At 41.9% G+C, this 15,628-nt stretch overlaps 1 protein-coding gene across 8 annotated transcripts in view; it reads right to left on the bottom strand.

Moving 5' to 3' along the window:
• nf1a (neurofibromin 1a) overlaps positions 1-15,628 on the bottom strand; it is a 261,091-nt gene that overhangs the window by 215,972 nt on the left and 29,491 nt on the right. For all 8 annotated transcript variants that reach the window (XR_009795929.1, XR_009795928.1, XM_061826400.1 and 5 more), the window contains exon 3: positions 14,898-14,981. Coding sequence is in view for 6 of the 8 variants with exons in the window: in XM_061826400.1 (XP_061682384.1) it covers positions 14,898-14,981 (84 nt within the window). In the remaining 2 variants the exon portion in view is untranslated. The remainder of the gene's footprint in view (positions 1-14,897; positions 14,982-15,628) is intronic.

The following is a 15,628-nucleotide window of genomic DNA, read 5'->3' on the forward strand; positions in this document are numbered from 1 at the left end:
TCAAGACTCTTATCTGTAAAGCTGACATATTTACTGGGTCTTTTCCAAAATAAATCAGACCCCTATGGAGATCAGGCATTGTTCATAACTGTAATCACAAGAGACAGAAAGTTGGTTAAAGATATATGGCACAAAAAAAGTTGAACTTCCAACTTAGTGTGGGTAAAACGTGAGTCTATCAACCCATTGTCTCGAGCTATCTCTGCGAAACGAGCTGCTTTTGATATCAGGTCACTGGGTAACAAATCAATGTTGATTAATAACATCACTACAACCTGTGATCTCAACTTTTTATTACTAAATGAATCGTGGGAAACAAAGTAGCTGTAATTGCATTTTAAATGAGGCAAAACCAGTGAATTTTAATATGAACAACTGTCGAAGAGGGAAAAAAGGTGGTAGTATTGCTATTATTTTTAAGTCATTATTTTAATGTAAAGAAATTACACTGGGTGATTTTAGCTCTTTTGAATATCTGTGTTTTATAGTTAAAGGTTATTGTTTTAATAATTTCTAGACCTCCAAGATACAATTGAAAATTTATGGAGGATTTTTCAGAACCGCTGTCAGTATTTTTACTGAGTACAACTTGTCATAACAGGGGACGTTAACACTCATGTTAACAATAACATGGAAGAAACATCCAAAGAACTTTCTGCCATACTAGACACATTGGACCTCTCTCAACATGTTAAAAGTCCAACTTGCACTCAAGGTCACATCTTAGATCTGGTCATCTCTAAGACTGTGAATGCTGAGAGAGTTGATGAACTTTTGGACAATTTCACCTTGAAAAACACAAATGCCATGAATACTGTCGCTCCTGTTAAAACTAAGACCATCCTAAGGCAATCTAGAACACCGTGGAGGAGCACAATGATGATCACAAGCAGAACGCAAGTTGAGAAAAACTAAACTCCAAATTAACTATGACCTCTATAGACAATGTCTTTGTAATTATGTAATATAATGTAACCAAGAGTTAGTTAGGGCTAGACAGCAACACTTTTCTAAAATCATCAGCAAGAACCTCAACAATACTCGTGCTCTGTTTGCTGTGGTTGACAAGCTCACACACATACACACAGACACACCGAATTACATAGATCCAAATCACGTAACAGCTAACAAATGCAATGAGTTTGTCTGTTATTTCAGTGAAAAACTCGAATCCATCAGGTCAAATGTCAGCACATATCAGTAAAATGACAAAATTATTTTACATCTGAAGCCACCCAGGGAAAACTATTAGCTTGTCAGATTTTGATACAGTTGACAAAAAACTGTAGGGAAAACTGTTCAGCAGCTGAAACCATCCATAGCTGTCTCGACTCAGACCATCTGACTTTTTCAAAACTATTGTGAAGTCAGTGCTCGCTGATTTGCAGCAAATAATTGCTAACTCAGTTTCCAAAAGCTCTTAAAGTATCTCCTGTTAAACCTCTTCTAAAAAACAGAGCACTGGACGATTCCATGTCAGCAAGCTATAGGCCGATCTCAAATCTCCCTTTGATCGCAAAGATTCTTGAGAAAGTTATTTTTAATCAACTGAGGAATTTCTTGTATTTAGATGGACTTTTTGACAAATTTCAATCATGTTTCTGAACTCATTACATTACAGATTCTGTTCTTATCAAAGTGTTAAATTATTTCAGGTTGAATACTGACTCAGGAAAGGTGGCAATTTTGGTCTTATTGGATCTCAGTGTGGCTTTTGATACAGTAGGTCATCATATCCCGCTGAACAGGTTGGAAACGTGGGTAGGACTAAATGAAACAGTCCTTAAATGTTTTAGGTCCTACCTGGAGGAAAGGAGCTACTTTGTAACTGTTGGAAGTGCTTAATCTCAACAAATGGCCCTCAAGGGTCAGTTCTTGGACCCCTCCTGTTCAGCCTGTATATGCTACCCTTGAGTGAAATTCTTCAAAACTTTAATTTTGACTATCATAGATATGCAGGTGACAGTTATATTTGGCTGTCTCCAGATGACTACAGGTCAATTGAGGTTTTGCCACTGTCTAAAGCATATAATTGGATGAGCCAAAATTTTGTTCAACTAAACCAAAACAAAACTGAGACAACTGTCTTTGCCAATAAAGAAAACAGAATTGGTTTTAAAAAAAGCAAAGACCAAGTGCAAAACCTTGGTGGTTTTACCCATTCCGACCTGACTTTCAACAGTCATATCAAATCAATCACAAAAACTGCCTTTTACTATCTGAAGAAGATGGAGAGTAAAGGCTTGTACGTGTCAAGCAGACCAGAAAAAAGTCATCCATGCTTTTATCTCAAGTAGATTTGACTACAGTAATGGTCTTCTGAATGGACTTCCCCCAAAAAAGTATTGAACAGCTGCAGTGTTCTGAGCAGAACAAAGCAGTCAGAGAATATACAATGCCTTTGAAAATATTCAGCCCCCTTGAACTTTTCAACCTTTTGCCACGTTTCAGGCTTAAAACAAAGATATCAAAATACAATTTTTGGTCAAGAATCAACAACAAGTGGGACACTATCATGACGTGGAATGAAATTTATTGGATATTTTATACTTTTTTAACAAAAAACTGAAAACTTTATTTTCAGTGCACAAACTCTCCAGAGGTTCAGTGAGGATCTTTGAATGATCTAATGTTGATAAAGAGAATCCACCTGTGTGTAAATGAGTCTCCGTATAAATGCACCTAATCTGTGATAGTCTCAGGGCCCTGTTTAAGTACAGAGAGCATCATGAAGACCAAGGAACACACCAAGGAGGTCCGAGATACTGTTGTGGAGAAGTTAAAAGCCGGATTTGGATACAAAAAGATTTTCCGAGCTTTAAACATCTCAAGGAGTACTGTGCAAGTAATAAAATTGAAATAGAAAGAGTACCAGACCACTGCAAATCTACTTAGACCCAGCCGTCCCTCTCAAGTTTGACCTCGAAAAAAGATAAGACTGATCAGAGATGCAGCCAAGAGGCCCATGATCACTCTGGATGAACTGCAGAGATCTACAGCTGATGTGTGATAGTCTGTCCATATGACAACAATCAGTCATACACTGCACAAATCTGGCCTTGACCTATGGAAGAGTGGCAGGAAGATATCCATAAAAAGTCTGGATTAAAGTTTGCCACAAGCCACCTGGGAGACACAAACATGGAAGAAGGTGCTCTGGTCAGATCAAACCAAAATCAAACTTTTTGGCCACAATGCAAAAGGATATGGTTGGCATAAAAGCAACACAGCTCATCACCCTTAACACACCATCCCCACTGTCAAACATGGTGGTGGCAGCCTCATGGTTTGGGTCTGCTTTTCTTCAGCAAGGACAGGGAAGATGGTTAAAATTGATGGGAAGATAAATGGAGCCAAATACAGGACCATTCTGGAAGAAAACCTGTTGGGAGTCTGCAAAAGATCTGAGACTGGGACAGAGGTTTATCTTCCAACAAGACAATAATCCAAAACATAAAGCCAAATCTAAAATGAAATGGTTCACAAATAAACGTATTTAGGTGTTAGAATGGCTAAGTCAAAGTCCAGACCTGAATCCAATCTGTGGGCAGAGCTGAAGACTGCTGTTCACAAACGCTCTCCATCCAACCTCACTAAGCTCAAGCTGTTTTGTAAGGAAGAATGGGCAAGAATTTCAGCCTCTCGATGTGCAAAACTTATAAAGACATACCCCAAGCGACTTGCCGCTGTAATTGCAGCAAAAGGTGGTGCTACAAAGAATTCATGCAAGGGGGCTGAATACTTTCACAAGGCACTTTATGTCCTCTGACCGCTTTGTTCTGTTCAGAACGGGAGCTGCAGTATTCTGAATGAGCTGCAGCTGTTTAATACTTTTTTGTGGGAGTCCATTTAGAAGACCATTACAGTCGTCAAGTCTTAACGCACGTGGCCCGACCAGCTGTCCGACGATGCGCTTTGTTATTGTGAATTCCAACGCCCCCGAAAAACCCGGAAGTAACAACGCAGGCAGCCAGACCAACTGACCCACAACGCGCTTTATTATTGTGTATCATGCAGCCTCTGTACGCAGACGTGTCGCGGTAGCTACATTTACTGTTTTTTCTTACTATTGAGGACAAAAACCCACAATCATGGCTCCAAAGAAGTGACACTAGATAAGTTCTTTGGGAAAAGAAAAGAACTTCCAGGGGGCGAGTCACCCCCATAGAAAAGATTTGATAGTTGATGGTTTTGCATTGCTTTTTTCTTGTGAACTTTAATAGTGCTCTGTTCTATTCGCATTTCTGCATTTTTGTTTTGTTTCAAAGATTTCGTTCACTCAAGTTAAAAGTTAACGTTTTTGTATGTTACTTTATGTAAAAAAAGAAAAAAATTTGCTTTTTTACCCCTCATTATTGCTTGTTTAAAGTTATCCTACAGTTTTGATCATAAAAAAAAAAAGTTTACAAGTCTAGAGGCCGAGTCGCTACAGATACGGCAATGCACTCCCAGCCTAGCCTACTCTACTACTAAAGGGTACATTTTAAGGAAATAATGAATAAATATCTTAAATTATTTCATTGTAGAAAGTATTTAAACTATACATGTATTTCTACTATGCAGATTATTATCAGGAAAAGCTAAAACAAAATGCTTTAAAAAGCCTATTTTTTAAGGCTTGGAACAGATTCTTTTTCCATTAATTGCAATGGGAAATATTGATTCGATTTTGAACAAATCACTTCTCGAACATCCTTCTGGAACGGATTGTGGTCAAAAACCGAGGTTGTACTCTACAAACCCAGTAGAACGCGGAGATCGACTGACTCAGGTCAAATAGTGGAACGCAGAGTCCAAAGCAAACATAGTGCAGCAGCATTTCAGTTGCCAACAGAAGTGAGGTCAGCCCCAAGTGTGAATGTTTTTAAATTCAGGTTGAAAACTGTTATTTTCTGTCATGGTTTTTTGAGTATTTCCACTTTTTAAATCATATTTCTTGCACTGTACGTGGTTTTAATTGTACTTTTTTAAAAATATCTATTTTGTTGTCATTTTTGTTTTTATCACATTTTAAATGTTTTATCGCTTTGTTTTCGAATACTTTTAATCACGTAAAGCACATTGAGTTACCTTGTGTATGAAATGCGCTTTTACAAATTTGCTTTGCTTTGCATTTTTGAAAGTCAGGTCGGAATCATAACAGCAAGTGTTCGGACTTGGCCTTTGGTTTTTAAAGATCGTAAGTTCAGGTATTTACGAACAGCAATCCTCTTTTCTTCATTGCCAAAAACAGTTCTCAATTTTGTTGTTGTTTAGTTAAAGGGTATGTAAAGGCTTCAGTTCACCTGTTGCTTACATTATACAGTTTTTTTATGCTGAATTGGAATCTGAAATCCATTATGAAGGAAACCTTTTTATTTTACAATTAATCGGCAAAATTTGATCACACATTGCTAGATTCCCCAGAAATACACAAGCACACAGCGGTAAAGCCCAAAAAGGGACGTGACGTCAGAAGTTGAGATAAACATGGCTACTGTTCCGACTCCAACGGGAGAACGATGATGGATTTCCCGGTAATTCGAGCGAAGAATATAATTCTGAAGGGTCCCATGGAGATGGTGAACAATGCGAGCTTTATAAAGGAGTTAAAGCTTATGATTTTGAGGCAGTTATAGAGCACACACACGTTCAAATGCAGACGAAATAGCTGGCGATGAAGATGCTGAGCATGCACTCAGAACCAGGGAGGATGACATGCATCGTGTAGGAAACACTGACTGGTAAGCATTTGTGAAGTTGTTTTTTTTTTTATTATAATTAAGCCATAAACTGATAAATAGAAAAGGCTTCAATATCCTGAATGAATATATGAAGTTTTCGGTCCTGTTTTAAAATTATGCAAACACCGTGTATTTAGTTTAAGTAGGTATATTTTCACAAATCCAGCCCCACGAGCCAGTGAAATCTGTAGGCCGGTCCCAAGAAAGAATAAATGCAGAGGTTTGTGTCAGGAAGGGCATTCGGCGTGAAAACTTTGCCAAACAAATATGAGCGTTCATCTAAAGAATCCCATACCAGATCAATCGTGCCCCAGGTTAATAACGCCCGCCACCGGGCACCACTAACCTGCAGGGGCGTCAGTGGAAATTCAGCAACTGTGGATTGAAGACAAAGAAGAGGAGGAAACCCGATTCGTCGTTGTCAGAAGAAGAGGAATGCACAGAGCCTACAACTGAATGTAGGGACTTTTAATGTTGGGACTATGACCAGAAAAGCTCAGGAGTTGATTAGGCGAAAGGTTTATATATTGTGGCTCCAAGAGAGCAGGTGGAAAGGTAGTAAGGCGAGAAGTTAAGGAGCAGGGTTTAAATTATTTTACCATGAGTACATGGGAAGCGAAATAATGCAGCCCTATGGGGGCACAAACCAGTGCAATCTGTAGGCCGGTCCCAAGCCCGGATAAATGCAGAGGGTTGCGTCAGGAAGGGCATCCGGCGTAAAAACTGTGCCAAACAAATATGAGCGTTCATCTAAAGAATCCCATACCGGATCGGTCGTGGCCCGGGTTAACAACGCCCGCCCCCGGCACTGCTAACCTGCAGGGCGTCGGTGGAAATTCAGCTACTGTGGGTCGAAGACAAAGAAGAGGAGGAAACCGGATCCAGCGTCAGAAGAAAAAGAGGAATGCACAGAGCCTACAACTGAGTGTAGGGACTTTGAATGTTGGGACTATGACAGGAAAAGCACAGGAGTTGGTTGACATGATGATTAGGAGAAAGGTTGATATTCTGTGCATCCAAGAGAGCAGGTGGAAAGGTAGTAAGGATAGAAGTTTGGGAGCAGGGTTTAAATTATTCTACCACGGAGTAGATGGGAAGAGAAATGGAGTAGGGGTTATTTTAAAGGAAGAGCTGGCTAAGAATGTCTTGGAGGTGAAAAGAGTATCAGATCGAGTGATGAGACTAAAATTTGAAATTGAGGGTGTTATGTATAATGTGGTTAGCGGCTATGCACCACAGGTAGGATGTGACCAAGAGTTGAAAGAGAAATTCTGGAAGGAACTAGATGAAGTAGTTCTGAGCATCCCAGACAGCGAGAGAGTTGTGATTGGTGCAGATTGTAATGGACATATTGGGAAAGGAAACAGGGGCGATGAAGAAGTGATGGGTAAGTACGGCATCCAGGAAAGGAACTTTGAAGGGCAGATGGTGGTGGACTTTGCAAAAAGGATGGAGATGGCTGTAGTGAACACTTATTTCCAGAAGAGGGAGGAACATATAGTGACCTACAAGAGCGGAGGTAGAACCACGCAGGTAGATTATATTTTGTGCAGACGATGTAATCTGAAGGAGGTTACTGACTGTAAAGTAGTGGTAGGGGAGAGTGTAGCTCGACAGCATAGGATGGTAGTATGTAGGATGATTCTGGTGGTGGGTAGGAAGATTAAGAAGACAAAGGTAGAGCAGAGAACCATGTGGTGGAAGCTGAAAAAGGAAGAATGTTGTGCAGCCTTCCGGAAAGAGGTGAGACAGGCTCTCGATGGACAACCGAAGCTCCCGCAAGACTGGACGACGACAGCCAAGGTGATCAGAGAGACAGGCAGGAGAGTACTTGGTGTGTCATCTGGTAGGAAAGGGGAGAAGGAGACTTGGTGGTGGAACCCCAAAATACAGGGAGTCATACAAGGAAAGAGATGAGCGAAGAAGAAGTGGGATACTGAGAGGACTGAGGAGAGGCGAAAGGAGTACATCGAGATGCGACGTAGGGCAAAGCTAGAGGTGGCAAAGGCTAAACAAGAGGCATATGAAGACATGTACACCAGGTTTGTGTAGAATGATTCTGGTGGTGGGTAGGAAGATTAAGAAGACAAAGGTAGAGCAGAGAACCATGTGGTGGAAGCTGAGAAAGGAAGAATGTTGTGCAGCCTTTCGGAAAGAGGTGAGACAGGATCTCGATGGATAGGATGAGGTCCCGGACTACTACAGCCAAGGTGATCAGAGAGACAGGCAGGAGAATACTTGGTGTGTCTTCTAGTAGGAAAGGGGAAAATGAGACTTGGTGGTGCAACCCCAAAACACAGGAAGTCATACAAGGAAAGAGATTAGCAAAGAAGTGGGACACAGAGGATTGAGGAGAGGGGAAAGGAATACATTGAGATGTGACGTAGGGAAAAGGTAGGGGTGGCAAAGGCTAAAAAAAGAGACATATGACATGTATACAAGGTTAGATATGAAAGAAGGAGAAAACGATCTCTACAGGTTGGCCAGACAGAGGGATAGAGATAAGAAGAATGTGCAGCAGGTAAGGGTGATTTAGGATCGAGATGGAAATGTGTCGACTGGTGCCAGTAGTGTTCTAAATAGATGGAGAGAATACTTCAAGAAGTTGATGAATGAAGAAAATGAGAGAGAAGGAAGAGTTGAAGAGGCAAGTGTGAAGGACCAGGGAGTGGCAATGATTACCAAGGGGGAAGTCAGAAAGGCACTACAAAGGATGAAAAATGGAAAGGCAGTTGGCCCTGATGACATACCTGTGGAGGTAAGGAAGCAATTTGGAGAGATGGCTGTGTAGTTTTTGACCAACTTATTCAACAGAATACTAGCAGGCAAGATGATGCCTGAAGAATGGAGGAAAAGTGTGCTAGTTCCCATTTTTAAGAACAAAGGTGATGTTCAGAACTGTGGGAATAAAGTTGATGAGCCACAGAATAAAGTTATGGGAAAGAGTAGTGGAGGCTAGACTTAGGACAGACTTAAGTATCTGCGAACAAGAGTAATATTTCATGCCGAGAAAGTACTACAGATGCATTATTTGCCTTGAGGTTAGTAGTGGAAAAGTACAGAGAAGGTCAGAAGGAGCTACATTGTGTCTTTGTGGATCTAGAGAAAGCCTATGACAGAGGACCACGAGAGGAACTGTGGTACTGCATGTGTAAGTCTGGTGTGGCGGAGAAATATGTTAGAATAGTCCAGGACATGTATGATGGCAGCTGAACAAAGGTGAGGTGTCCCGTAGGTGTGACAGAAGAATTTAATGGGGAAATCCAGTGGTTTGCATTAACAATGCATCTAATATGTCATGTAATATGTACGCTATCTTGACAATGTGATGTTAAATCCTCTCTCATTTAATAGTGTTTTGAGAAGATTTTTTATCGACTATTCCGAATTTTCAGAGGCGCTGCCATTTTCGCGAGTCATATGACCTACGAGGGCGTATGTGACGTGTTACGTGCCGTTCCAAACACTCAATTACACGAGACACCATTATGACTAGTACTGATTTTGCAGATTTATCCTCATCTGATGAAGAAATACCAGTATCAGTTGATCAGGAAGACAGACGAATACTTCCATACACATCCGCGAGCAGCACAGCCGTGACCGGCTCTCCGCAGCTCGGTTGATCGGGAAGACGGAGGAATACTTACGACAGCCCAAAAACCTGTCTGATCTAGAGAAGATCTGCGTGGAGGAGTGGGCCAAAATCCCTCCTGCAGTGTGTGCAAACATGGTGAACACCTACGGGAAACGTTTGACCTCTGTAATTGCAAACAAAGGCTTTTGTACTAAATTATAACTTTGGTTTTCTCAGGTGTTCAAATACTTATTTCACACAAATAAATCTTAACAAAATCATACATTGTGATTTCTGGATTTTTCTTTTTAGATGATCTCTCTCACGGTGGAGATGCACCTACGATGAAAATTTCAGACCCCTCCATGATTTCTAAGTGGGAGAACTTGCAATAGAGCAGGGTGTTCAAATACTTATTTTCTTCATTGTATGTGTTCCTTTCTAATGAACAGGCACTTCATCAGTCTGGCAACGTTTGGAATGTACCAAAGATGGAGATTCAGTATCTGCCGGAGAAAACCTAAACCTACGCAGGCACGGGGAAAACATGCAAACACCACGCAGGGAGTGCTGCGATTGAACCCAGATCCTCAGCACTGTGAGGGCGACACTTCCCAGCTGCTCTGCCGTGCCGCCGTTTGAAGACAATATTATTCTGTTTTTTGAGTTGATAATGGTCAAACGTTTTGCTGTTCGGCAACAAACATCATATGCTGCTTTCATTCAACCATGTCAACACTGTTCTAAGTTTTTAGGAAATAAAAGATCAACATACCTCCGCAACTTGTCTTTTAGAAAAGCCTTTCGCAGTTGTGGTACTTTCTGTGTGTGTGTGGGGGGGGGGGACTGAGCTTGTCCAAACGTGTCCTGGATCAGCAGCTGATCCAAGTTTACGTTTTGTCTCTTTAGCGACACCGATCTATTCCAGTGTTGAAACTAGCTGTATGGTAGGCACCAACCCAGGTTTAACATTTTTTTACATTTAAAACCCATCTCAGACATGAGTGCACCACTAAAATAGTCTGGACTGAAATGTTCACTGCATATGACAGACTGCTGACTGGGTTTGTCTGTCTATATCGCGCATTCATCCACTGTTGCGCATCTACTCCAGTTTCTGCTCGACATTCACTGAACGTTATTTTTGGACATAACTCCACCAATCGCAGAACTGCTACTTGACTGCGGTCTGCCAGAAGCCAATCCCGACCCCCACTCCTGCACCCAGCCCAGAGTGGAAGGGCCATGTGGCGAACAGATATCAGCAGAAGAGGGGCAAGCGCGGAGGTGTCTGAGCTAAATTCGGAGCTGACCCGCACCAGCCCGCTCTCCCTTTCATAACCCTGGCCAATGTACGCTCACTGGAAAAAAAAACAGACTATATCTGTTTACTATGCATATCTACAAAAAGTGTGAGTGAGTGCTGTCTTTGCTTGCATCAAAGGATGGCTCAACAATAGCATCCTGGAACACGCCATTCAGCTAGGCTGGCTCACATGCTACCAGACAGAAAGAATCCCACATTTTTCATGGTAATAAGGACCAGAACCCCCCACGAAATTTTAAAAAACACAAAGTGGGGGTGGGGAAGGGTTGTGGGGGAAAAAAAAAAAGTGATGCACTGAATCCGTATTAGGTGATGCTCTTAGTATAGAGGGATTACTGTACCCACACCTGCTCGGTGCCTTTAACCATGGACAACTCCAGAGCGGAAGAGCGTCCAACCCATCTCTAAAGGACTGGTACCAGAGCCCAAACGATGTGTGAGGGTAAGCCCAACTATATCTTGTCAGAACTTCTAAACCTCACACACCAATGTGTCAATTGCCGGCCTTTTTACCTGAATTTACTTCTGATCAGCTGGCAGCCATTTAACATCCCTCCTAGCTCAATAAACAACACGAGTGAGGCACTGTACAAACACCACCGGCTAATCAGTAAGCAGCACCAGCAGTGCAGTGGCTGGCAATTTTAACCAGGCTAACCGCAAGACCATGTTTCCACAACATCATGGACATGATAAATTTCCCACAACATCCTGGAAAATGGTTACACAACTCACAAAGGAGCCTATAAATCCCCTCCCCCTATCCCACCTGGGAGCCTCAGACCACACTACTACTACCATGCTAATTCCTGCAGAAAGACCGCTGGTTAAGGTGACAAAGCCAGTCAAGAAGATCTGGGTGTGCCCAGAGGCATCATCAGTGACTGTGATTTCACGGGCACGTATGCGCCCGCGCACCATCGCACTCGCAAATCTGCAGTCGAGCACGAAAAATCACGTGCGTAAAATTTGTTATGAGTAGAAATACATAGATATTGAAAGATGTCGCTTATTTTGTATAGTCTTGACCAATGTTCCCTCTAAGCTGCCCCACTGGGCAATTACACACTTGTCGTACACACCGAGCGCACATCCGATCCAGTGTAGTGAACCACAGCCTGATGTGTTTTTTATTTTTAACACAGAAACGTCCGTAGTCTATAACAGAGAGCTGCTGCTAAGCCTACTTCCTAGTTTACCTGACTTCCTACGGAAAAATGAAAAGAGTGAGAGCACCATCCGCCATCATCATCTCCCTTTGCAGAAGGACAACCGAAAGCACTCTGTGAAGCAGCATCGTGGTGTGGTACGGCACCAACTCCTGCTGCAAGATCCTGCAACACACTGAAAGCAGGTTAGATGATGATCGGTGTCCCTCACCCTTCCCTTCTAGAAATTTACCACACTCGTCTCATCCGTAAGACCACCAGGATTGCTTGTGACCCCACTGACCCATCCCACAGCCTCTTCAAATTGCTCCTATCAGGAAGGAGACTTGAGAGTCTTCGTACCAAAAGCAGCAGGCTTCCACCAGGCTATCAGGATGCTCCGCTTCGTCTCTGCTTTGCCCTCATTATTATTATCCCTCTGTGGCACCAACCACCCTTGACTCTAGACCAGGAGTCAGCGACCCACAGCTCTTTCATACTTATGTTGTGGCTCTGGGTGGGTTGGAAAATAAATAAGTGTCCGAATTAAGTGTATTTTATTTGTCTCAAAAAAATGTGTCATGTCTTCTAAAGTTTTCAAATTCCTTCTTCAAACACCATTTGGTCCTTCTACAGAGATGTTTGACAACACTTGACGTGTCAGCAGGCAGATTTGATGGCCGGTATGCGCGGAAAATCCAGCGAAACCAAAACCGCACAATATCTAAAAGTTTTCGCGTTTGGTTCATTTTTTGAATGGTAGCTGTAAATTGTAAGATTTCTGTGATCTTGAAGTATTAAAATGAAATCATATATGTAGTATTTTTCGCAGCTCAAAATCAGTCACCGTCTCTGAGACGCTGACACACCTCACTGATGGGAGCTTAAAGTCCTCCATTAAAGATGAAAGTGACTTACTATAGCCCTGATTTGTAGACGCTGTGCACAAAGGTTCAGGAGCAGGTAAAATAAATATTCAGGCAGTTATTTTGCAAACATTTGTTTTCATTGTTCAGTAAAATAGTGCTCTTTTTAGATTGTATTGTAATGTCCTTGGCAATGAGGAGGAGTCACTGCTGTTTTTTTTTTAAATTTATTTTAATTAAAACTCCAGCAGCACATTAAACTCTCCAACAACAACAACAACGACGAGGAATGGGACAAAGCCCAGGTACCTTCCCGTCATTCTCCCGGGGAGCCTTACGAAATCTGGTCAATTCACTCTGACCCACACCATGGGAGGCGCCCTTTTCCCTGTGACTTCGCTCTGATCACCTGTGGCCCCTGCCAACGGGGATTCCACAGGACCTGTTCTCAATATTCAAAGGACTTCAAGGCTTCATTTGCAGTTTCTGCTCCGGGTCTCCCCCGCTAGCCCCAGTGGCATAGGCTGGTTACAGCGCCTCTCTACCTCCAATCGATCACCCTGTCTTCCTTTGCTTCTGACATTCTCTCGTCATCATCTTCTCTATCTTTGGCATACTACCCATCTGTGAATGGCTTTCCATTTCTCACAATTGCTAAAGCACCAGCAAAGCTATCTGAATTCCATTCACTTTGTTGGGTCCAAACATGTTGCTGACTCTGGAAAGTAGCTCTTGATGTGGTTCTTCCTTCTGTACCCCGCAGGATATTTGATTTTATCATAATAATTTAGACAGACAGCAGAATCCTCTCTCTCTCTCTCTCTCCTCTCTCTCTCTCTCTCTCTCTCTCTCTCTCTCTCTCTCTCTCTCTCTGATCTCTCTCTCCGAGAGATCTCTCCTAGCGAGAGAGAGAGCGAGAGAGTCTGAGCTCTCGAGCTCGAGAAGAGCTCTCTCTCTCTCTCTCTCTCGCTCTCTCTCGATCTCTCTCTCTCTATATATATATATATATATATACACACACACACACACACACAAAGACTGTACATTCTTGTTGAAAACTTCGGTACTCCTCAACCCGATCCCGTGCAAACTACGGCAGCCCCACTGGGACAAACTGTCTTTGCCTCATTTGTGTTGCCTGCACAACAGAAATGACAGTACAGTATGTCACTATGAGGGCTCTGTGAGCTGGTCTTTAGGATAAGGCACAATGTACATATTTTAGACCGACCTGTTTGTTTATTTCTTTTCTTTTCTTCTTTCGTTTCTTTTTCACTTTATTATAGTACCACAGGTCTCAGAGAAATGCTATTTCAGCTATGTTTTATGTCATGTATGTATTACACATCTGACAATGTTACTTGAACTAAGTTTTTTGGTTCACATCCCAGCTGTGCTTCCTGTGCTTGTGTTGTTTTTTTCCCCCGGGTATGCAGGCTTCCTTCCACAATCCAAAAACACACTTGTTCGAGTCAATGAATATTAATGCAGTGGTACCTCTACTTACGAAATTTATCCGTTCCGGAAATCGCTTCGTCACGTGAATTTTTCATAAGTAGAATCGATTTTACATGTAAATAAGCAAAACCATTCCAAGCTCCCTGAGCCCTTGAAGCCCCACCAAGCCAAAAATAAGGTTTCTTGGAGGCCATTGAGAATAAAGATTAATAAACTCACAAAAAGTAGCTTTCCAATGTGTGGTAGCGTGATTTGGTGACAGGGAAGCGCAAAAACGTCATGGGTAAAGATTAACGTCACTCCTAGCCAATGGAATGCCACGAAGGTGCTACGGCAATAGCTAATGGCAGAGCAGCTCAATATACAGAAACCAAGATACAGGATGTTTACGTTTGGTGGAATTTGGGTGCTGCAAATCTAGCGTCTATTCGTCTATTTTTTTCCCTTTCGTATCCTGAATTTACTTCATAACTAGAGATAATATTCTTCCAAAGAGGCGTTTCATAACCAGATATTTCATTACTCGGGACATTTTGTAAGTCGCGGTACCACTGTATTGTCCATTGGTGGAGATGCAAGTATGAATGATTTGTCTATATGTGCCAAACAAGATACTGACAATCAGTGAGCGCCGTACCCAACCTCCCAGAAAAAGTCAGCTGGTAGAGGCTTCAGTTGACCAGTGACGCTGAACGGGTTAAACTGATATATAAAGTGAAATATTAATGAATGGATGGACTTTGTCCATACCCCAAACGTCTAAATAGACAGCAAGATTTAATGATAAGAGGAACTCACCCCAGCCAGGCACTTCTCCAGCGTATCCAGAATGATGAGCTGTGAGAGGTAGAGGTTTTTCTCAGATGCTTCTCCAAATATTCGCTATGGTATGGAGACAAAAAGTAACTAATTTGTAACGGACATTAAAAAGACTGGATCTCTGCTTTTGTACTCAGTGTCCCATTATGGATTAGGTTACATTCATCAGACAGAATAATATCAATAGATTGAGAACCAGCTCACAGTTACATATCTGTAGGCCAGAACCAGACTATTTTCCATGAAAGTGTTTCTGTGTTGTTTAAAGAGTATCCAAACACACACACACGCGATGTAAAGTATTTAGACCTTTTACTGCTGCTTTCCAAAATCATTTTTCATTTTTTCCTTTGTAAACACACCACCCCACACAGACCGTAAAAAACAGGGCGTGTTGATTTTTTTGCAGATTTATTCAAACAAAACATATACAGCCAAAGTATTGTGACCCTTTGCTCTGACATTCATTTAACTCAGGTGCTGTGCTCATCCTTGAGATCCATCTATTCCTTCATTGCAGTCCAACAGTGTTTGATTACACACACACACACACACACACACAACATACATACATACATGTATACAACACAACATACATACATACATGGGGGGGTTTTTTTATACACCATACATACATGATACACAATACATACATGTATACACATACATACAATGTCTCCTACATACCATGTATACATACATACATACTG

Source organism: Syngnathoides biaculeatus, chromosome 8, assembly GCF_019802595.1.
Source record: "Syngnathoides biaculeatus isolate LvHL_M chromosome 8, ASM1980259v1, whole genome shotgun sequence".
NCBI lineage: Eukaryota > Metazoa > Chordata > Actinopteri > Syngnathiformes > Syngnathidae > Syngnathoides > Syngnathoides biaculeatus.